Source organism: Lynx canadensis, chromosome X (assembly GCF_007474595.2).
Source record: "Lynx canadensis isolate LIC74 chromosome X, mLynCan4.pri.v2, whole genome shotgun sequence".
NCBI classification, from domain to species: domain Eukaryota; kingdom Metazoa; phylum Chordata; class Mammalia; order Carnivora; family Felidae; genus Lynx; species Lynx canadensis.
The window spans coordinates 61,586,604-61,611,587 of record NC_044321.2 but is presented as its reverse complement, the minus strand read 5'-3'; the positions used below and the strand labels follow the sequence as shown (position 1 = coordinate 61,611,587).

The 24,984-nt window shown below is 37.9% G+C and overlaps 1 protein-coding gene across 2 annotated transcripts in view; it reads right to left on the bottom strand.

Annotated features, from left to right (window-relative positions):
* Nucleotides 1–24,984, bottom strand: part of ATP7A (ATPase copper transporting alpha) — a 190,261-nt gene that overhangs the window by 25,925 nt on the left and 139,352 nt on the right. For both annotated transcript variants that reach the window (XM_030304920.1, XM_030304921.1), the window contains 6 exons: nucleotides 24,155–24,282; nucleotides 22,963–23,117; nucleotides 22,613–22,747; nucleotides 7,742–7,936; nucleotides 6,001–6,183; nucleotides 3,744–3,960 (listed from right to left, as the gene is read on the bottom strand). In XM_030304920.1, the coding sequence (XP_030160780.1) occupies nucleotides 3,744–3,960; nucleotides 6,001–6,183; nucleotides 7,742–7,936; nucleotides 22,613–22,747; nucleotides 22,963–23,117; nucleotides 24,155–24,282 (1,013 nt within the window). The remainder of the gene's footprint in view (nucleotides 1–3,743; nucleotides 3,961–6,000; nucleotides 6,184–7,741; nucleotides 7,937–22,612; nucleotides 22,748–22,962; nucleotides 23,118–24,154; nucleotides 24,283–24,984) is intronic.

The following is a 24,984-nucleotide window of genomic DNA, read 5'->3' as shown; positions in this document are numbered from 1 at the left end:
CCACTTCTTTTCAATCTTCTTTGCTGATCTCCCTGACCTCCTAACCTATAGTATTGCAGAGCTCAATCCTTAAAACATTTAAGTAATCTGTACACCCAGTGTGGGCCTCAAACGCATGACCCCAATCATATGGTCTTCTAACTGAGCCAGTCAGGCACCCTGGATTTTAAATTAAGTTTAAATACTCACATGTAACAAGTGGCTATCTTATTGAATGGCACAGATATTTAAGTGGATGACTCCCAAATCTGTCTCCAACCTAGTCTGTTTCCTTGAACTCCAGACTTGTGCAGCCAACTGCTTACCTGTTATTTCCATTTATATGGCATTTCCACTTTAATATCTAATAGGTACTCATATTTAACATGTAAACAACTGATCTCCTGATCAGTTTTCCTCAATATTGCCTTTCCAATGGTCTTCTCCATTTTACTTAAATGGTAAGTTCATCCTTCTGGATCATTTAGGCCACAAACCTGGGCATAATTTTTGACTCCTGTTTCTCTCATACCCCATATTCAATCTGTGAGGAAATCTCAGCCAGCTCTCCCTTTAAGACACATTGAGTATATGACCACTCTTTATGACCTCTACTGTTATCACATTGGTCCAAACCACTATTATCTCTCACCTGGATTATGGAAACACCCTACTACTCATCTCCCTGCTTCTGCCTTTCTCCCCATTCCCTTAACAGTGTATTTTTATCAGGGCAGCCAGTGTAACACTTTTAAAACATTAAGTCAGATTCTGTCATTCCCAGACACTAAACTCTCCAATGGCTTCCCATCTCAAGGGTAAACACCAAAATTCTCTCAATGTCCTTACACAATCTAGTTCTATACTACTCTCTAACCTCATCTCTTACCCCCTTCCCACTCATTTACTCTGCTCTAGGCACACTGTTCTCCTTGCTGTTCATCAAACTAGTTTAGCACATGAGGCTTCTGTACTTAACATCCCTACTGCTTGGAATGCTCTTGTCACAGATATTCACATAGCTTTCTCTCTCCCCCTTGTCAGGTTTTTGGTCCAGCACCAACATCTCAATGAGGCCTACCCTGATCATCCTATATAAAATAGGATCCAATACTCACAGCATTTTCTATACCCCTTTACTTTATTTTCCTCTACAGCACTATCTCTATCAGACATACAATATTTTCTTATTTATTTGCTCACTGTTTTGTGTTGTCCCACCAGGAATATAAGATCCAAGAGACAGTGACTTTGTCACTGCTGATTCTTTAGTGTCTTGAACAGTGCTTAACAAAAGGTGTCAAATGAACAAAATTACTATGTGTCAGTATGCTTGATACTGGAAGTTCACAGACAAATAATAAATTGTAGTTTGGTAGAATCAGGCAGGTAAATAAAGTATTATCATGCAGTGCACCTAGTACAAAAACAGAGATTCAGTACAGTTACAACTCAAAAAGAAGGGCAAATATCTCTGCCTATTCATGTCAGTTAGCGAAGGCTTCACTGAAGAGAGTTGTGAGCTGAGTCCTGAAAGATGAAAATAAGTTCATGAGGTAGATGCCACTGTGGACAAGGACATTACCCAGAGAAAACAGTAAATGAAATGACTTAATAAGCATGAAATGACACACTGTAAAAAGGAACTGTAAGTAGTTCCATATGAATGGAACACAGACTACATGGAGGTCAGTGGAAAAAGTCAAAATGGGTGGTGCAGGGAGGCAGGAGACATATCATGGGGAACAGACCCAGAAAGACTGTTCTTTGTCCCACAGGAAACAGCCAGTAAAGCCAGGATCCTGAACAGAATTGCATGGATAGGGTTTAAGATACATGCATACCTCCAAAACATAAATTTTCTGAGGGGTGTGTACAGCTTTCATCATATACCTTCAAAGGTTCACGATTCAAAAATAAGTTACAAGCCCCTATAATAAAAGGCATTAGTCAGAAAGTTATATAATCATATTTGTGTGTTAGCAAAATCACTCAAGCACAAATGGGTAGGGAGGTGCTAGAACACTTAGGTGGGTATGTCATGTTTTGGGGCAGATGGATAGACCAACCAGAAACTCAGGAAAACAGGCTTTGGCTAAAGATGTGACTTTTGGAGTGGTAGGAGAAATATATAGGTGGCACAACAAGCAATAGACATGAATGAGATTGTACAGAGAGAGTATACAAAATGAGAAAAATAAAAAGAACAAAACCCTGAGGATACCCAACATCTGAGAGCAGGAGAAAAGAGGAAACAGAGGAGGATTGGAAGCAACAGCCAGGTAGGTGAGAGGACAACCTAGAGAGAGAATGGTCATGAAATTAAAAGAAGAAAGAGCTTTAGGAAGGAAAAAGTGGTCAACATTCTCAAATGCCTTTGGCATTTGAGGTCACGCAGGATGTAGACTGAGAAGAGATCACTGGAGTGGGTACTAAATAGAGTCATCAATGCACTAAGAAAAAACAGTTTCAGTAGTATGGATGGGGCAGAAGGCAGGTTGTACAATGAATAAGTGAATTCAGCAAACCTAGACTACTCTTTCTAGAAGCTTAGATATAAAGGAAAAGGGAGGATGCAATCTAGAAGGGATTACAGTGATATTGATGGAAGAAATGTTTATATGTTTAGGAGAAGGAGCTAGTACAGAGAGTTGGAAAATAAAGAAACAATGGGATGTAATCGAGTAAGGTTCCTGAAGAATCAAGAGAGGGTGGGATCTAGAGCGAAGATGATGGGATTCATTATGCAAGATGAGGGATACCTCTTTCCCTGAAAAAAGGGATCATTCTGGGCAAAAAGTTGAAAGAACAAATGACAGAACTGCAGGGATGAGCACTGGGTGTTGTGTGTAAGCGATGAACCACGGGAATCTACCCCCAAAACCAAGAGCACCCTGTACACACTGTATGTTAGCCAACTTGACAATAAATTATATTAAAATAAAAATAAATTTTTTTCTATGTGAAAAATAAACCAGATAATTTGCTTAGGGAACTAGGAAGAAGGCCACAGTACCTCGTGAAAGATAGAAAAGGGTAAGAGTAGCTGTGCTAAGAAATGAAAGATAAAACAGATGAACATAAGGGAAGGGAAACAAAAATAACATAAAAACAGGGAGGGGGACAAAACATAAGAGAGTCTTAAATATGGAGAACAAACAGGGTTACTGGAGAGGTTGTGGGAGGGGGGATGGGTTAAATGGGTAAGGGGCATTAAGGAATCTACTCCTGAAATCATTGTTGCACTATATGCTAATTTGGATGTAAATTAAAAAAATAAAATTAAAAAAAAGAAATGAAAGATAGCTGAACTAAGATGGAAGATCAGTTAAGGCTAGAATTCATCACTCTATATAGTAGAATAAAGGAGAACAGTTGGGAAATGTTCTCAGGTAACAAGTGAAGTGATCAGGCCTATGGTAAAATTATTTGACGGAATGAAACCATGATGCCAATTTTTGTTTCTAATCTAACCGTTTAGGATTATAAATTTAGACATCTGTTAATATCTGTCCCATAATTGGTACTATGAAGAAAATTAGCTTGGTGGCTCAGTTGGTGAAGCATCTGACTCTTGATTTCAGCTCGGGTCATGATCTCATGGTTCGTGAGATCAAGCCTCATGTCGGGCTCCCCACTGACACCACAAAGCCTGCTTGGGATTCTCTCTCCACCCCCCCACCCCTCCCCCTCTCATGCACATGCGTGCTCTTTCTCTCTCAAAATAAATACATAAACTTAAAAAGAAAAGAAGATGAGCTTACTTGAGAGCTGGGCATCAATAATCATGGAAGATGAAGTTGATGACTGTTCATTATTTGTGCCAATTTGAACCAGGGATGCATTTTTAATATTATTTTCCTCTATCCTCCAGTTATTCTTATGTAGCAAGCCTTCAATATTGATGACTTTACAGCTAATACCACAGCCTGGCACAACCTGGAAATCTACACAGGTACCCAAGGTTTCAGTGTCCAGCTCCTAACAAATAGAAACAGAAGGATTTCTTCTGCTGTTCTAATAATTCAAAGTCATCAATAGCATGATCAAAGACTTCTCCTGGTTCATTCTAAATGTTTACACATATACTACATGCCTGTTTAATTCTAAATGTTTAGAACAAAACCTCAGAATTGTTTACTTTAACACCACTCTCTAAAATTTATACCAAGTTTAGAGAAAGAAAACAAAAGTTTTACCAATATTCTCTGTCCTTTCCAGTAGAAAATTACAAGTTAAATATTTAATTCCATTGTCAAGTCAGATTTTCTATTCAGTACAGGGCAAAGGGTAACAAAGAACAGGGTCTTTAGTTACCAGAATGCCTTGCTAGTCTGATTCTGTGTCCTTAGTAAGCCAAAGAATTTTGGTGGTCATCATTGTTTCCTGGCTTTTTATATCTTCATCCTCTCTGTTGTTTGGTTTGGGTGTAAAGAAGCCAGGTTAGTAATAGTAAATTGGAAAAAAGGAAAGAAAAAATAAAGAAATGGCAACACCAATGGTAGCAATTGCCACATCATAACTGTAAAATTATGTGAGATAATTTACAAAGAACTTATGCAAATCAATGAAAAAAAGGTAAACAATCCTATGAAAAAATAGGCAAAGGATACAAACAGGTCACAGAAAAAGAAATTCAAATGACCAATGAAAAGATGCTCAACCTTATTCATAATTATGGCAAAGCAAAGCAAACCAACAATAAGTAAATATTTTTTATTTATTAAATTGGAAAAAATAAAGTCATAACGTGGGGAAATGAGCACTAATAATTTTTGGTGAAGGTATAAACTCGTACAACCCCTCATGTGGGTATTAGTAATATTTGTTATGGGGGCACTGGTAATATTCACCAAAATTTAACTGCATGTATCCTTTGACTTAGCAATTGCATTGATAGGCATTTAACATAAAGATAAACTTGCAAAAGCTAACATGAATGTTAACTGTACATTGTAGGAAACAAAAACCCAATTATACAGTAGAATATAATATAGCCATTAAACATAATGAGGCAGATTTATATGTCTTAATATGGAAAAATCACTTAATAAAATAAAAAAAACAAAGTACCAAAGATTGGTCACTGTGAACTTTCTATGTAAAATCTAAAAAGGAATATAGTATGTGAATTGTATCTGTATAAAGCTGCTACAGTAGTACCCCCACCCACCCACAGTTTCACTTTCCTTGGTTTCAGTTACCCGTGGTCAACTATGGTCTGGAAGCAGATGATCTTCTTTCAGACATAGCATCAGGAGGCCAATTATAGCCTAATGGTGTGTTGTAATGCCTACATCATTCACCTCACTTCACCGCATCACATAGGCATTTTATCACCTCACATCATCACAGGAAGGGGGAGTACAGTACAATAAGTTATTGAGAGAGAGAGAGACAGAGAGAGGGAGGGAGAGAGGGAGGGAAACTACATTCACATAACTTTTATTACAGTTATATAATTATTCTATTATTGTTGTTGTTAATCTCTTACTGTGACTAATTTATAAATTAAACTTTATCATAGCTATGTATGTATAGAAGAAAACATGGTATATACAGGGTTCAGTACTCTGCAGTTTCAAACATCCACTCAAGGTCTTGGAACATATCCCCTGCAGATAAGGGGAGACCACTGTATTTTAAAAGAATATTAACAGGTTAACACTTGTTAAATTTTGGAGAGGAATTATGAAAAGGGGCAGAGAATGAGGCTTTCCTTTTTCATTATGTAACTCTCTGAACTACCTGAATTTCCTACCATAAATATGCATTCTACTTTAATTTTTTAGTCCAACAGGAATTATCTGTGCGATAAAATTATAGTTAATTTCTGTTTTCATCTTTATACTCTTCTGTATGAAGAAACTAAGACATATTGTAAAATACAATGAGAAAATACAAGTCTCTCTATCCTCCTACCAACTATATATGTAAATCATAGTCAAAAGCCAGTTTCGATTTGGTCTGGGTGATTCCTGTAGAAGATGACTACATTAATAAGCAAAAGAAAAATTGTACCTGTTTGCAGTACTTCGTTATGGCTGCTCCTAGAGGGTGTTCACTGTTACTTTCAGCAGTTCCCACGATGGCCAGGATCTTATTACGTGATATTCTGTTAGTTTCAACTAGAACCTTTACTTGATTCACTATAGGAGTTCCATGGGTAATGGTTCCAGTCTTATCAAACACCACTACCTTTACCTGTAGGAAAATTAAAATACACTGCACCTATCTGACTTGATAATCCTTAATATCACATTTCTAGAAATGAGAAAAAGGTTTACTTTCACATATTCATATTTTGTTTCTTAATAAATTGACCTTTGACTTAATTGGAGTTAAACTCTCTTTAGGTGAACAAAAGTAAGGAATAATAAGGGAAAAATACTCTTAGTTACATCTAATAGCCCTTCTGTGCAAATATTCAACTATACTGCGAATATATGTTAAACAACTAGAAATAATTGTTAAGAGTTGACTGTTAATAAGTAATTAAGAGATGACTCCGTGCCTCCAGGGAGGGAAGGGCTTTCAATACTAATGAATTATAGAACTGTAGTGACAATCTGGGCAGTAATCATAGAATTACAAGAGAAAGGTAAGTAATTAAGTTGGAAACGAGCACCAGACAAGACCTGCTGGTTTGCTTTGACTTTATTGGGTCCTGATGAGAAGCTTGGTCTGAGAATAGACAGCTCAGGGAGACAATGAGGGAAACTGAGCCCAGACAGGGAAAAGGAAGAATCTGGAATTAGAGAACACAGTCACCCCACAGTAACTTTGGAATATGAACCTTGAAAAATGAATAGCTTGAGGAACCAAGATGAAAAGATATATGACAACTAAATACAAAGCATAATTCTGAACAAGAGAAAAAATAGCTATAAAGAATATTACTGAAACTGAGAAACTGGAAGATGGACTATAGGTTAGATAACAGTATTATATCAATGCCAATTTCTTGATTTTGATATCTGTTCTGTGATCATTTAAGAGAATGTCCTTGTTCTTACGAAAGGAGCCTGATATCTGCAGTAAAGCGTATATAGTTCTTGATACTATTCTTTCAATTTTCTTTAAATTTGAAATTATATCAAAGTAAATAAAAAATTACTATAAAAATTAATACATTGTATTGACTGGTTAGATGAGGTTCCAAATCTGTTCTAAGCTGTGTTCTGTGTTTACTACATGTATCTGTATAATAAGAACATATTAGAAGGAACACAGTTTTTAGTTTAAGTCAAGTAGCCTTGATTGAAATTGTTAAGGAAATCCTAATATGAGAGAGATGAGGGAAAAGATTATATTCCTGAAGTCATGGCTGCAAACTATCAACAACTGGCAAAGGCAAAGAAACTTCAATGCAACTTTAAGCACTATCTCACACTGAAGAACACAAACATGGAGTCACATATAAAATAGCATTAATAGACTTGGGCAAATTTTCCTGGGCAAATATTCCTTCAGTCTTCCTGTCTTAAAGACATTTCTAGTCTGAAATGGGAAAGGACTCCAAGTTTTCCACATCAGGGTCTTCTCTAAGACAGTAGGCCTAAAGTGGTTTTAGAGATTGTATAGAACTAAGGCCAATCTAGAACAGAACCAAAATAACACCTTTCCTATCTCAACCCTCAGGATAGTCCCAGAAGAGGCTCAGCTTATGGATCATATGCAAATAATTTAGGATTCTGTTTCTCGATAGGGGTGCTATTGTCAGTTTGGATGGGACAATTCTTAGTTCTGGGAACTATCTTACCTTATGAGCCATCTCCAGTGGCTCGCCACCTTTGATTAGTATGCCATTTTGAGCACCTACTCCTGTACCCACCATCACAGCAGTTGGAGTGGCTAGTCCCAGTGAACAGGGGCACGCAATACACAGAACTGTGATAGAAGCTTGGAAAGCAAAGCGTATTATCGTTTCTGTTCGAGAGATACTTCTGTTATATCCCTTTAGAAGAAAGGCATGAATTTTGGTTATTGATCTAGAGCTGTATGAAACAAAAGGAACAAAGCTTAACTCTATTTAAATAAAACCACAATTTTCAAATCATACATAATCCTACTTAGCTACCAACATATACATTTTGGTTACTAGTAAGAAAACACTCATTTTGTTCTTGTATGAATAAAAGAAATTGTGATACTACATGTAAACAAGTCATAGTCCTAAAATCAGGATTTCAATTTTGCTGATTCCAGAGTTATAAACTATGTAGTCAATCTGAAGAACATGAAAGTCAGCTTTTTTTCCTCCATATTGAGAATGAGTGTTTTTATTAGGGATTTTCAAAAAAGAGCTGGGACCTAATTCTCAGCAAATTTGATCCTGAACAAAGAGAAATCTGAATCTGTGTATACTAAGACCATAAATCTCCCTTTCATTCTATACTTTAAAGACAATGGAAAAAATCACCCAGCATACAATGGGGGCTTAATCCTATTTCAGTAAAATTCTTTTGAACATTAACAGTGTGAACTGAGTATATTGGGTGGTATAGCTCTTAGCAACACTGAATATTTGCTTGTGTGAGTAAATACAATTGAGAGTATTAGGGGAAAGCTCCTAAAATTCCTAAGAGATACACATTCCAAAATACTTCCCAGCAATCCTCTTGTTCATTGAGCAATTAACCAATGTGAATCATTTTTTAAAATTTTATATTATACTAATGACCATATCATGAAGTAGATATATAGTGTTTATGATTCTACCTGTTCTTTTTTTTTACATTCAGAATTTTTATCTCAAAACAAAGAACCACGGTAACACTATAATATAAAATCTATTTGGAAATATTCAGAATCTGGTCACTGAGAAATGGGAATACTTCCACACTGCATTACTGCCAACCCACTGTTTTTGAGGAGCCAAAAGCACAAGTGCAATTAGAAGTCACATGTTCCAACAAAGCCCCATTCCATAGCTCTGTGAGTTTTTATCCCAAGGCTGAATGACATGAGAACTGGTAACTAAAATAATACCATAGGCAAGGGTTTGGCTCAAGGGCCTGAAGTGTGTAAGCATCAAGGAGAGAAAGGGAGATCCAGCAATACATGAAAAAGGGAAGAGACTATAAGTGTCATGGGGTCCAATTTCCATTTATAAAAATACTGGGAAACTAGATGATTTGTGGGGGTGCCCTTGACCTATGGCAAACGTAAATCCCTCCATCTCATCTAACTCTCTGAAATGCTCCAGAGTTAGAAGTCTTCAGTTTCTTATCCCCTTAGAAGAAAGCCCCCATTTCCCCCAAAACCCCCAACCAGCACCTCCAAGAAGCCACATGTCCTGATCTCACACTCTTCTGTCCTATTTCCACCGTCTGGGTCTAGACTGAGGCAGAGTCCTCCACCCTCTTTCTCAAGATTTAAGGAGTTCTCAACTCTCCAATAAGGCAAAGTAGCCAGATGAGACTGAACACCGAAGTTTGGAAAAAATCCATAGATGCAAACTCCACCCAGCAGAAGCAGTGTAATATTTATATACAGAGATGATGTTTAACACATTCTATCCAATGGGGGACTGTAGAAACAGAGGAAACAAGTTACAAGGGGATGGTGCACATTCATACTCTCAAGTGTGGGCTACACTGCACATTTACTCATACTATCTCAAATGTATGGGCCCCTAAGGGCATTTAACCTAATACAGTGGAAACATAGTAATAAGGGTAACTTGACATGGTAATGGATGAATGAGCATGTGATGACGCTAATGCAACAACATATTTCAAATAGATAATTGTTCAGGAAAAATCCTCTCCCAGGGTTGGGGTTACAAAATCAAAGTTAGCTATGAACATTCTCTTCTGAATTATTTTAAAGTTATGGCTTATAACAAAAGAAAAATCCACATCAATAAGAGAAAGTATGAGAAGCATATCATCATTTCAATAGATACACAAAAAGCATTTGACAAAGCACAACATGCATTCATGATAAAAATCCTCAACAAAGTAGATTTATAGGGAACATACTTAAACATAATGAAGGCCATTTATGAAAAACCCACAGATAACATCCTCAATGGAGAAAACCTGAGAGCTTTTCCCCAAAGGCCACGAACAAGACAAGAATGTCCACTCTCACCACTTTATTCAACATAGTACTATAAGTTCTAGCCACAGCAATTAGACCACAAAAAGAAAGAAAAGGGCATCCAGGGGCGCCTGGGTGGCGCAGTTGGTTAAGCGTCCGACTTCAGCCAGGTCACGATCTCGCGGTCTGAGTTCGAGCCCCGCGTCGGGCTCTGGGCTGATGGCTCAGAGCCTGGAGCCTGTTTCCGATTCTGTGTCTCCCTCTCTCTCTGCCCCTCCCCCGTTCATGCTCTGTCTCTCTCTGTCCCAAAAGTAAATAAACGTTGGGGGAAAAAAAAAAAAAAAAAAAAAAAAAAGAAAAGGGCATCCAAATTGGTAAGGAAGAAGTAAAATGTTCACAACATGCACATGACATGATATTATATATAGAAAACCTGAAAGACTCCACCAAAAAAAAAATGCTAGAACTGATAAACAAGTTCTGTAAAGTTGCAGGATACAAAATCAATCTACAAATTACTGCTGCAGTTCTATACACAAATAATGAAGAAGCAGAAATAAAAATTAAGACAACAATCCCATTTACAATTTCATGAAACTAACAGAATACTTAATAAACCTAACCAAAGAGGTAAAAGACCTGTACTCTGAAAATTGTAAAACATTGATGAAAGAAACTGAAGACGACAAAAAGAAATGGAAAAATATTCCATGCTCATGCATTGGAAAAACAAATATTATTAAAATGTCTGTATTACCCAAAGCAATCTACAGATTTAATATAATCCCTACCAAAATACCAGCAGCATTTTTCACAGAACTAGAACAAACAGTCCTAAAATTTGTATGGAAACACAAAAGACTCCAAATAGCCAAAGCAATCTTGAAAAAGAAAGCAAAGCTGGAGGTGTCAAAATTCCAGATTTCAAGTTATATCACAAAGCTGTAGGAATCAAAACAGTATAGTAACTGCATAAAAATAGACACAGATCAACAGAAAAGAATAGAAAACCCAGAAATAAACCCACAATTATATGGTCAATAAATCTTAAACAAAGCAAGAAGATATAGTCAATGGAAAAAAGACAGTCTCCTCAACAAATGGTACTGGGAACACTGGACAATTACATGCAAAAGGAGGAAATTGGACCACTTTCTTACACCATACAAAAAATTAAATTAAAAGTGGATTAAAGACTTAAATCTGAGACATGAAACCATAAAAATCCTAGAAGAGAACACAGGCAGTAACTTCAATGACATTGGTCATAGCAACTTTTTTTTAGATAGGTCTCCTGAGGCAAGGGAAACCAAAGGAACAATAAGCTATTGGGACTACATCAAAATAGAAAGTTTCTGAACAGAGAAAGAAACAATCAACAGAATTAAAAGGAAACCTATGGAATGGGAGAAGATATTTTCAAGGACATATATCCTTTGATAAAAGGCTAGTATTCAAAATCTATAACGGCTTATCAAACTCAACACCCAAAAAACAAATAATCCAATTACAAAATGGGCAGAAGACATGAACAGACATTTCTCCAAAAAAGACATACATATGGCCAAGACACATGAAAAGATTCACATCATCACTTACCATCAGGGACATGCAAATCAAAACTACAATGAAATATCAACTCACACCTGTCAGAATGGCTAAAATCAACAACACGAGAAACAACAGATGTTGGCAAGGATGCAAAGCAAAAGGAAACCTCTTGAACTGTTGGTGGGAACTGATGGAGCCACTCTGGAAAACAGTATAGAGGTTACTCAAAAAGTTAAAAGTAGAAGTACCCTATGATCCAGCAATTGCACTACTGAGTATTTACTCAAAGAATACAAAAACAATAATTCAAAGGGATACATGCACCAGTATGTTTATAGCAGCATTACTTACAATAGGCAAGATATGGAAGCAGCACCACTGTCCATTGATTGATGAATGGATAAAGAAGATGTGGTATATATTTATAATGGAATATTACTTCAACCATAAAAAAGAATAAAATCTTGCCATTTGCAACCACATAGATGGAGCCAGACATTATAATGCTAAGCAAAATAAGTCAGTCAGAGAAAGACAAATACCATATGATTTCACTCACGTGGAATTTAAGAAACAAAACAAATGAATAAAGGGAAAAAATAGAAAGAAACAAGTCAATAAACAGACTCTTAACTACAGGGAACAAACTGATGGTTACCAGAGGGGAGGTGGTTGGGGGGATGGATTAAATAGGTGATGGGGATTAAGGAGTGCACATGTCATGATGAGAACCAGGTAATGGATGGAATTATTGAATCACTATATTGTACACCTGGAACTAATATAACACTGTATGTTAACTAACTGGGATTAAAATTAAAACTTAAAAAATTAAAATCAACAATTAAAATCTCTTGGGAAAGGAGTTAAGATGGTGGAGAAGTAGGGGGACACTAAGCTTGCCTCTTCCCTAAAACACAGCTAGATAAATATCATACCATTCCAAACAATGAAGAAATTGATCTGAGGACTGAGAGAACAAAACTGCACATCTACAGGTAGAAAAACGACCACCTCATGGAAGGTAGGAGCTGCAGGGGTTGATTTGAGGGAGAAAAGAACTGTGGGTGCTGTGGAAGGGAAGGAGCCCTGATTACAGAAAGAGGGGCAAGAGAGAGAGGGCAAGAGTGAAGCAGCAGGCAGGGGACTGCACAAGTAAAACTTTTCCCCAAAACCAGTGACTAAGAAAAGGAGAGGGGCTGACTGTCGTAAGTTTTATAAGCAGTAAAATGCAAAGTCTGAAGTTTTAGAAGTCCATACTGTTGCTGGAATCGTGCCTGGTGGGCTCAGTGGTGTTCCAGTGGGGAGGGAGGGTGGAGACCTTGGAGCAGGCAGCATGGTCTGAGGGATCCCCTTGGTCACATGGGTAGAAACAATTACCCTTCTTGGAGTGCATTTGGGAGTGGTGGCATGGCCTCTCCAGGGATAAGAGAATTAGCACTGGCAATATGATGCCCTGTTCTCATAGGAACAAAGATACTGGCTGAAGGCAGCAAACCCCAGTGCTGGCTATGTGCTACACTTTACCATAAACTCCAAACTACTGCAAGATAGTGCAAGAACTTTTATGGGACAAACCGACAAATGGCAAAAGTATGGTGAGACCCTCCCCCAGAGGATCAGTGCAGGTCCGAGTCATGCGGGTCCCTAAAATTTAAAGTTTTGAAACCCAGCTGCATGCCTGATAAAACACACAAGTACTGTGCCACCTGGCAGGCAGGCAGCTCAGATATAGATAGGGTGAAGGCAGAAATCTGACGGAAGCCAGGGACAGAAAAGGGGTGATTTTTTGGTCTTCTGTGAGGGCTACCGGAAGACTGGCCTGCAGGAACTCCCCACTATGGGGAAGAGAGGTCCATCACCATTCCCCTCTCCCCCAGCCCACCCATCAGCACTGACTGACTTCAGTGAGCAGCACAGCACACCCCAGTGGAGACCAGAGCTGCTTATATCAAACCCCGTCCCCCTGCATTCTGCAGGTGCCTCTCTAGGGCAAGTCCTCTTGAATATAAGCCCTGCAGGCTCCTCCTCAAGAAGACCAGCACAAACCCCTTGCACTCACCAAGGCTACTGATTATAGAGTGCTGTAACACTTCAGCTGTAGGGGAAATAGGATCTGGCCTGTTTTTTTTTTTTCATCAGGCTTGTTTTAACAAAGAGACTGAGACACACCTAGTCAAAATTTGCCACACAGTAGACAAGGTCCAAACAACCCCCACTGCAGGCAAGGAGAAATTCTGCAGAGGACTGACCTAAAGATAGGAGCAGCCAAAACACAACAGCACAGTACATATAGGATGCTTTTATTTTTCTGGACCTCTTATTAATATAGCCATTTCTCTCAGGAGCAGGAATATAACAGGCTTTCCTAACAATCGCACAAAAAAACAGTGACCTAGACAAAATGACAAGATGGAGGAATTAACCCCAAAAGAAAGAAAAGGAAGACGTAATGACCAGGTTTTTAATCAATACAGATATAAGTAAGATATCTGAACCAGAATTTAAAATAACAATTATAAAGATACCAGCCAGGTTTCAGAAAAGCATAGAAGACACTAGAGAAGAAGACACTAGAGAATTCCTTACTGCATAGAAGACACTAGAGAATTCCTTACTGCAGAGACAAAAGAACTAAAAACTCGTCAGGCCAAAATCAAAAATGCTATACCAAGATGCAAATCTACTTGAATGCCATAACAATCAGAATGGACAAAGCAGAGTAATGAATCACATATAAAAGATAAAATTACTGAAAATAACAAAGCTGAAAAGAGGGGGGAGAGAATGGTACTGAATCACAATTGCAGACTTAGGGAACTCAGCCTAAACTGTAATAACATAAAGCATAATACAATTCACATCATAGCTGTACCAAAAGAAGAAGAGAGAGAAAAAGGGGCAGGAAGTTTATTTGAGCAAGTTACAGCTGAAAACTTCCCTAATCTTGGGAAGGAAACAGACATCAAAATCCAAGAAGCACAGAGAATTCCCATTAAATTCAACAAAAGCCAGTCATCGTCAAGACCTTAGTCAAATTTACAAAATACCCAGACAAGGAAAGAATCCTGAAAACAAAAAGTCATTAATCTACAAGGGAAGACAGACCAGGTTCACAGCAGATCTCTCCACAGAAACTTGGCAGGCCAGAAAGAAGTGGCAAGATATATTCAACGTGCTGAGTGGAAACAATATGCAACCAAGAATACTCTATCCAAGAAGGCGGTCATTCAAAATAGAAGAACAGATAAAGAGTTTCCCAGACAAAAACTAAAAGATCTCATGACAACTGAACCAGACAATCAAGAAATATTAAAGGGGAAAAAAAGACCAAAAGCAACAAAGACTAGAAAGGAACAAAGAGCATCACCAGAAACACCAACTTTATAGGTGACACAATGGCACTAAATTCATATCTACCAAAATCATTCTGAATACAAATGGACTAAATGCTCCAATAGAAAGACACAGTGTATCAGAATGACTAAAAAAACAAGACCCATCTATATGCTGCCTATAAGAGACTCGTTTTATACCTAAAGACACCTGCAGATTGAAAGTAAGAGGATACAGAACCACCAATCATGCTAATGTACATCAAAAGAAAGCTGGAGTAGCCATACTTATATCAAACAAACTAGATTTTAAATCAAAGATTAGGGGCACCTGGGTGGCTCAGTCAGTTAAGCGTCTGACTTCAGCTCAGGTCATGATCTCACGGTCTGTGGGCTCAAGCCCTGCATCGGGCTCTGTGCTAACAGCTCAGAGACTGGAGCCTGTTTCAGATTCTGTGTCTCCCTCTTTCTCTGACCCTCCCCCCCACCCCCGTTCATGCTCTCTCCCTGTCTCAAAAATAAATAAATGTTAAAAAAAATTTTTTTATAAAAAAAATCAAAGATTATAACAAGAGATGAAGAAGGCCCATATCATAATTAATAGTTCTATCAATCAAGAATATCTAACAATTGTAAATATTTAATGCCCCCAACTTGGAGGAACCCAAATATATAAATAAATTAATAACAAACATAAAGAAACTCACTGATAATAATACAATAATAGTAGGGTTCTTTAACACCCCCCTTACAGCCATGGACAGATCATCTAAGCAGAAAATCAACAAGAAAACAATGGCTTTGAATGGCACAATGAACCAATGGACTTAACAGATATATTTATATCATTTCATCTTAAAGTAGCAGAATACATATTCTTTTTGAGTTCACATGGAACATTCTCCAGAACAGACATGCACTGGGTCACAAATCAGCCCTCCACAAGCACGAAAAGATTGAGATCCTACCATGAATATTTTCCAACCACAACGTTATGAAACTTGAAGTCAAAAACAAGAAAAAATTTGGAAAGACAACATATACATGGAGGTTAAAGAACATCCTACTAAAGAATGAATGGGTTAGCCAGGAAATTAAAGAAGAAATTTAAAAAAATACATGGAGGCAAATGAAAATGAAAACACAACAATCCAAAATCTTTGGGATACAGCAAAGGCAGTCCTATGAGGAGAGTATATTGCGATACAAGCCTACATCAAGAAGCAAGAAAAGTCTCAAATAAACAACCTACTCTTACACCTAAAAGAGCTAGCAAAAAACCCAATAATGAAGCCTAAAGCCAGCAGAAGAAGGGAAATAATAAAGATTATGGTAGAAATAAATGATATAGAAACAAAAAAATCAGTAGAACAGATCAATGAAACTAAGAGCTGGTTCTTTGAAAGAATTAATAAAATTGATAACCCCCAGCCAGGCTTATCCATAAGAAAAGAGAGGGTGCCTGGGTGGCTTAGTCGGTTAAGCATCTGACTTCAGCTCAGGTCATTATCTCATGATTCCTGAGTTCAAGTCCTGCATCGGGTGAGCTCCAGCCCCACTTCAGGTGAGCACCAGCCCCACTTCAGGTGAGCTCAAGCCCTGCTCTGGTGAGTCCTATTTTTCTCTCTCTCTCACTCTCTGCCCCTTGCTCTCAAAAAAAAAAAAAAAAAGGAGAGAGAGAAAGGACCCACATAAATAAAATCATTAATGAAAAGGAGATCACAATCAACACTACATAAACATAAACCATTAGAAGAGAATATCTTGAAAACTTATATGCCAACAAATGTGGCAATCTGGATGAAACTGACAAATTCCTAGAAAAATACAAACTACTAAAACTAAAACAGGGAGAAATAGAAAATTTGAACAGATTCATAACGAGGAAACAAAGAAATTCAATCTGTAATCAAAAATCTCCCAACAAACAAAAGTACAGGACCAGATAGATTCCCAGCGGAATTCTACCAGATATTTAAAGAAGAGTTAATACCTATTCTTCTCAAACTGTTCCAAAAAATAAAAATGAAAGGAACTTCCAATCTCAACCTATGAGGCCAGCATTACCTTGATTCCAAAAAGAGACAAAGATCCCACTAAAAAGAGACTTACAGGCCAATATCCCTGATGAACCTGGATGCAAAAATTCTCAACAGGATACTAACAAATTGAACCCAATAGTACACCGAAAGAATTATTCACCATGATCAAGTGGGACTTATTCCTGGGCTGCAGGAGTTATTTCATATTTGCATATCAATCAGTGTGATATACCACATTTATAAAAGAAAGGATAAAAACCACATGATCCCCTCAAAAGATGCAGAAAAAGCATGTGACAAAATACAGCATCTATTCTTGATAAAAACCCTCAACAAAGTAGGAGTAGATGGAACATACCTCAATATCATAAAAGCCATATATGAAAGACCCACAGTATCATCCTCAATGGGGAAAAACTGAAGCTTTTCCTCTACAGTCAGAAACAAGACAGGAATGTCCACTCTCACCACTACGATTTAACATAGTATGGAAGTCTTAGCCTCAGCAGTCAGACAACAAAAAGAAATAAAGACATCCAAATTGGCAAGGAAAAAGTCAAACTTTTACCATTCACAGATGACATGATACTCTGTGTAGAAAACCGAAACACTCCACCAAAAAATTGCTAGAACTGACACATGAATTCAGCAAAGTTGTAGAACATAAAATCAATGTTCAGAAATCTGTTGTATTTCTGTACACCAATAATGAAGCAGCAGAAAAAGAAATCAAGGACTCAATCCCACTTATAATTGCACCAAAAACCATAAGATACCTGGAATAAACCTAATGAAAGAGGTAAAATATCGGGACTCTGAAAACTATAGAACACTTATAAAATAAATTGAAGAGGACCCAAAGAAAGGGGAAAACATTCCATGCCCATGGATTGGAAGAACAAACATTGTTAAAATGTCTATGCTACCCAAAGCTATCTATATAATTAATGCAATCCCAATCAAATTTGCACCAGCATTCTTCTCAAAGCTAGAACAAACAATCCTAAAATTTGTATGGAACCACCAAAAAACCCAAATAGCCAAACCAATTTTGAAAAAGAAAAGCAAAGCTAGAGGCATCAGAATTCTGGACTTCAAGTTATATTACAAAGATGTAGAAGATGGGCTAAATAGGTAATGGGTATAGGAAGGCACTTGTTATGATGAGCACTGGGTGCTATACGTAAGTGATGTATCACTATATTCTCCTGAAATCAACATTATACTATATGTTTTTTTTTAATTTTTTAATGTTTATTTATTTTTGAGAGAGAGAGAGAGAGAGAGAGAGAGCGAGCACAGGTGGGATAGGGGCACAGAGAGAGAGGGAGACACAGAATCTGAAGCAGGCTCCAGGCTCTGAGCTATCAGCACGGAGCTGGACACAGGGCTCGAACTCACGAACTGCAAGATCATGACCTGAACCCAAGTTGGACGCTTAACCTACTGAGCCACCCAGGTGCTCCTATACTATATGTTAACTAACTAGAATTTAAGTAAAAATTTGAGGAAAAATGGAGTTATTTATAAAAAATAAAATAAAATAGTATCTCTTAAAAAACAAAATGGAAAAATACTAAACCTCTACCAAGAGCCAGCATTTTTGCTTGCTCATCTGGAGGACTCTCCCACTAGACAGGTGGTAAGAGTACTTAAAAAAAAAGTGAGTCTTGGGGCACCTGGGTTCATTGAGCATCTGACTTCGGCTCAGGTCATGGTCTCAAGGTTTGTGAGTTCGAGCCCCACATCGGGCTCACTGCTGTCAGTGCAGAGTCTGCTTCTGATGCTCTGTCCCCTTCTCTCTCCCCTCCCGCACTTGCATTCCCTCTCCAAAAATAAATAAACATTAAAAAATAAAAGTGGGTCTGCTATAAGGGAAGATCTTGTTTGGTCCAGTGAGGGGAGAAAGGATCTAGCTTCCCTTCTCTGGACTCCATCCAAAGTTCCAATCCATCAACCACCATTAAGTACAATGCCTATTTTAGTAATAATTGTAGATTTCAAGTAATACTACGTATAATCTTCAACAAAGAAAAAAGTTCCAAAGGAGACCAGTAGCTTCTTAATATAGGCACATGACTTTCCTGAGAAGTTAAACTGGAGAGTTTCCACCCGAAGGACAGAAATTGTTAAGAGGCAATGTGTAAACCTCATACACCATATCATGTACTCTGCAATAACATATTACATTCCTAAGAAATGCTCCTTTTTAGTGCACCTTTACTTTTCCAGTATCAAATCTTCTACCCTATCACCTCTCTTTAAGCGCTTCCCTCTAACCTCAATTTCCTTATGTTCTCGTTATTTGGTAAAATCACTTTACACTTAAAGAACTAAATATTTATGTAATAAAACTAGAAGATAAAATAAATTAAACTCAAGTTAATTTTCTCTGCAGAGTTGTATGGTAGTGAGGAAGGTGCTATTATTTAATTCCTCTATGCCCTCCACACTCACATACATCTGCTTCTTGGTAAGTCTGGGGTTGGGGAAGTTGCACCTTACTCTTACTCTCGTATATGCCCTTTTGAGGCAATACAAGAACCCAAGGGAGAAAACGCTGGCAAAGTTGTCATACACCAAGCAGCCAATTACTCCTGAAATGAAGGAAAGTTCACTTGGTCTCTCCTAAACAGAAGAGAATGTCCAAGAGATAAAATGTTTTAAAAAACCACTGTAGATAACAACGAACCTAGCACTGGGTTCCTCTGAGTGCTCAAGAAGAGAAAGGAAATCAAGTAGCAATATTCAGAAACAGTTCTGGGTTACAATCTGATGAGGTCTCTCTCTCACTCAGGGAGAGGTTGCTTTTTCATGTTGGTAGGGAGGCAGGAAGGAGGCATGACTTAGACATTGGTGGTGGTCTCCTTAACGGGTTGGATGCTATTAATCTCCACAATGAGGCCTTTGTCAGCTCTACCGGCCTCCTTTACCTGCCCTTCAAAGGCTCATGTAATTTCCTCAAAAGTCCTGCCATGGGTATCAGGGACTTTGAAAAAGATGAAGACAAAGAAGAAAACAAGGAAGCCAGTGAATACAATACAAATGTAGGTTCCTAAATAGAATGCAGCTGAGGGGGAAAGGCAGCCCAACCAAAAAGTTGGAGGTCCCATTGGAATAACCAGCCTCTGCCATTGCAGCTGGGTGGCGTACATGGATGAAGAGTTTCGACACAATAAACCAGGGAATGGAGCCTGGGCCAATTTCAAAAAACGGCACGAAGACCAAGACAGACACAATACAGACAAAGCTCTTCCAATTATACTTGTCCTTTAATAACAAAGAAACAGTCATGAGGATGGAACAAAATGCCATGTATCCAAAGCTAATCAGAAGTAGAGTCTTCCTCCCTGCTCTTTTGACCAGAAACAGAGAAACTGCAGTGAAGACAGTATTAACCATACCCGCACCAATGGTGGTATAGACTGGCTCCCCAACATCTGCATCTTTGAAGATTCCTATTGAGTAACAGAACATAGCATTGATTTGAGAGAGCTGCTGGGAGAGCTGGAGTATGGTGGAAATGACAATATGCTGTCAGTAACTGGACACTCTGAATAGCTCCAGCATAGTGACTTGCCTTTCTTGTGCCATCCTAGCACTCCCATCTTTCATCTCCTGGATGTCCTGACTGAGTCACGTCTTGGGTGCCCCACAATCACTAGATGTTCTCCTTAGCAGTCTTTTCTTCCTTTCTGTTAATGACCAAGAATCTAGGACTTTCAGGGCAAGGTGGAAGGGCTGTACTTTGTAGGACAGCTAGATTGATGGTGAAGCCCAACAACAGGGGCCAAAGCTCTTCAGTCTCCAAGATGACTTTCAGACAAAAAATCTGAGCCACCAGAATCCTGACAACAATTCCCAGCTAGTTAGGAATGCCAAAGCTCCCCCAACCCCGTAGGACAGTAGTAGATATCTCTCCAAGGTACATGGGCACAAACCTGTGCAGTGTCCACAGAAGAGGCCAATAATCTATTGGCCCAGGATCAGCATTTCAACAGACTCTGCTACTCTGGAGAACCCCATAAGGCAGGCACCAGCAACAGCCAATAGGTTGACAATAAGCATTGAATCGCGCCTGCCAAAGCAGTTGACAAAAGTCCAATAGAAAAGGAGGCAATCATACCATTAATGGAGAAGACTGCCACAGACAAGGACCAGAGGGAAGTGAGTACCACCTGAGTGGGAGAGTCTTCTAATCTCTTTTCCAAAGAGTAACTGAGAAAATTCTTAATAATTGTCTCAGGAGCACCGATGACTCCAGTGTTGTAACCAAACTGGAAAGAGCCTATTGAATCAATGGAGATGGCAAAGAGACCTTCTGTGTTTCCATGGCCCTAATTTAATTCTTTTCCAATCTTCAATAAATATCTAGGAGATCCCAGAGACACCTCTTCTAGCCAACAAAACCTTCAAAATGTCCTTCTTGGCAGTAAGTTTTTCTTCAGGTCCCCAGTAAGGCTCTACATCTCACCCTCACTCTCCTGATTCTACTTGTTCTTTAAATGAAGGAACAGGTGTGCCTGAGTGGCTCAGTTGGTTAAGTGTCTGACTCTTGATTTCGGCTCAGGTCATGATCTTGTGGTTTTTGAGTCCTGAGTCCCTGTGAGCCCTGGGATTCTCTGTTTCCCTCTCTCACTGACCGCTCCCTGCTCGTGCTCCATCTTTCTCACTCTCAAAATAAATAAATAAACATTTTCAAATAAATAAATAAAGGGACAAACAACATGAAACAGTGTACAGCATGGTATTTTTTAAAATAAAGAAACACAACAAAGTAAGACTTTCTTAGTAGTAATGGGTTTACAGTGCTAGGTTCTCACAAAGTTCTCAAATACTTTAAGTGTTCATCTAAGAGATATTTATCTACCTAGAAACAGAGTTGGGAGGGACTAAAGCTTATGCTTTAATATATGTCATATGCGCATGTTTTCACCTACACTCATTCCAATCTTGCAATTTAGGTATTATTATCACTACATTACAGATGACAAAATCGAGGATAACAGAAGTGACTTAAAGGTTATATCTCTAATATAAGGTACAAGCCAGGTCTACTTTACCACTTTATGACACCATACTTTAGAGACTATTATAGAAATACAGAGGAACAGACATTAATATTACTTTATATTTATAAAGCATTTAATAAATTACAAAGTGTTTCCAATATATCCTCTTATCTAACTTTAACAACAACTGCAAGTTATGCAAGGATGGGTGTTATTAGAATCTCACTTTATAGATGATGAGACTGAGGTTCAGAGAGAAATTAAGTTGACTTAAGATCACACTGATGTTCAGTTTCCTCATCTATAAAATGAGATTCTAATAACACCCATCGTGCATAACTTGCATTTGTTGTGAAAGTTAAAATAAGAGGATATATTGGATGATATATTGGAAACAGAGCTGAGATCCCAAGGCTTTTCTCAATACATCTATAGTCCTTCAAGTAAGCAAAGTCATGTTTGTAATGAGACTAGTATAAAATATAAAAGTTCAGTACTAGAAATGCAAATGTTATTGTTATTATCCTCCCACTTCAGGCCCTTAAAGTTACTAGTAATTATAAAATTATTTTCCAACTAACAGTTTATGCAAAAGATTCACCAACTGTTTTTTCCATATGGTAAAGAGTTTTTACAAGTCACTTACAGGAAAGTAGGTTTCCACAATTTCAAAATTCAGAAATCCAATTATAATCCAAACCAAGAGGGTAGCAATGGAAATGACAACAATAAAAGGAACAAAGTAGCCACTGAGTTTGTCTGCAAACTGCTGGATAGGAGCCTAGAATGATAACAACAACAATAACAACAACACATGTATCAAGGTCTCTTTTTTGTAATAGAGTATTATTTGGTATTACACACAAATATTTAAATAAACTCCATATTAATGCAACTAGAGTTAATCAAATGAAAATATAAAAAACTAGATCAGGATTATACTGAGCACTCTTTAAAAAAAAAATTCTTTCAGTTTCTCCTAGGGAGTTAAGTTACCTTTGATGTTTGTGCCTCTTCCACAAGTTTGACAATTTGAGAAAGTGTTGTGTCAGCTCCAACATGGGTTGCACGGATAAGTAGTGACCCATTCTGGTTAATGGAACCAGCAATCACTGTGCTGCCAGATTTCTTAGCCACTGGCATTGCCTCCCCTGTATAAAGGAGTAAAGACAGATTTAGATTTAGGGAACATTAATAAATACTATCTTGAAACATGCTGTTATTCATTAATTGTCAAAAAATATGTAGAAAAGTGATGCTTACTTCATGAAATAGAATCTGGACAAATGCCTAGGTCAAAGTTGCCCTCCCTTTTTCCTTATGTCAGTTCTGAGCCAAACCCAGGGATATATATCTTAAACTGGAAAAGCCTATTAAGGTTTTTAGGCAGACATGTCTAAAGACAATGTCTTATAGGCAGACATTTTTAAAGCTCCACCCTAGCCTTAGATCACTGGTTTTCTAAATGTTCCCAAGGAGCACTTAGAAATGTGGGAGTTCTTGTTTGTAATAACTCCCGGTGGAGCATGTGGTGCTGCTACTCCAATTTAGTGGGCCAGGGTCAGGGATACTAAGTATATTACAATGTGTAAGCAGTTCCCCAGAACTAACAATTGTCCCATCTGAATTGGCAATAGCACCCTATTGAGAAACACAGAGTCCTAAAATTATTTCCTCATAGTCCATAAGCTGAGCCTCTTCTGGAGTCATCCTGAGGGTTAAGGTATTATTTTGGTTCTGTTCTGGATCAGCCTTAGTTAGCTAAGATCTCTAAAACTACTCCAAGGCCTCCTTTCTTAGAGCAGACCCTGAGGTGGAAAACCTGGAGTCATATGCCAGCTCAGACCAGACCAGTCTTTAGGGAAGGAAAACAAAATAGGTTATTTGCTCAGGAAAATCTGCCAAAGTCTCTTGCGCTCTACATCAGAATGAGAAAACTTCCTTTGGCTACACATTCTAGTAATAAACAATCCTCAGTTAAAAAAGCTTTCAGTAGCATAACTAAAAACACAAAGTAAATCTGCAGAAATTGATTTAATACAGTCTTAAAAAGAATTCACGTTCTCTTTGCTCATTATTTACTCATTCCATAGTTTCTACAAAAAAGCTCTCCACTTTTTATTCCTATTTTTCATTATCACTTTGGATTCATTTTACTTTCATGTCATGATCCTCTGAAAGAACATACCTGTGATAAGGGACTCATCTACCATAGAATGTCCTTCAATTACACGACCATCCACTGGAAATTTGCCTCCTGGAACCACTTTAATGATGTCTCCACGTTGTACAAGTTCCACATCCACTTGTTCTTCACTGCATATGAGTTAAAATAAAAAGCATTGAGGGGTGCCTGGGTGGTTCAGTCAGTTAAGCGGCTGACTCTTGATATCGGCTCAGGTCGTGATCTTATGCTCGTGAGATTGAGCACTGCATCGGGCTCTGTGCTGAGTGTGGAGCCTGCTTGAGACTCTCTCTCTCCCTCTCTCTCTCTCTCTCTGCCCCTTCCTCCACCCTCTCTCTCAAAATAAATAATTAAAACTTTAAAAAATATTAAAAAAAAATAAAAAGCATTGGGAAAATATGTTTCTCACCCTGATCTTTCCATGCAAGCTTGTTGGTTAATGTCAAGCTTGTAGCTCCGGAACTGCTACCAATGGAAACTAGAACTAACATTTAAGCTAGGAGCTACAATGTTAGTCCTGTTCACTGTTGGGGAATAGTTCAGTATCTGGCACAAAATAGGTACCCTATATGTTTGTTGAATAGTCACTGAATGAATAAATGAAAGCTTTAGAAAATAATGTGATGGGTTTTATTTAAGTAAACAATTTATTTATTGTGTAAATTTGCCTACATAGTTTTATGAATATACAAATGAGAAATACAAAAGAATGAAATCTTAAAAAAAAAAAGACTGAAATCTTATCAAGCCTTTAGCTCTAACTTCCAGTTTACAGATAACATAGGAGTTAGAGAACAAGTTAGATGACAACACAAGGAAGCAAAGAGTTAAAT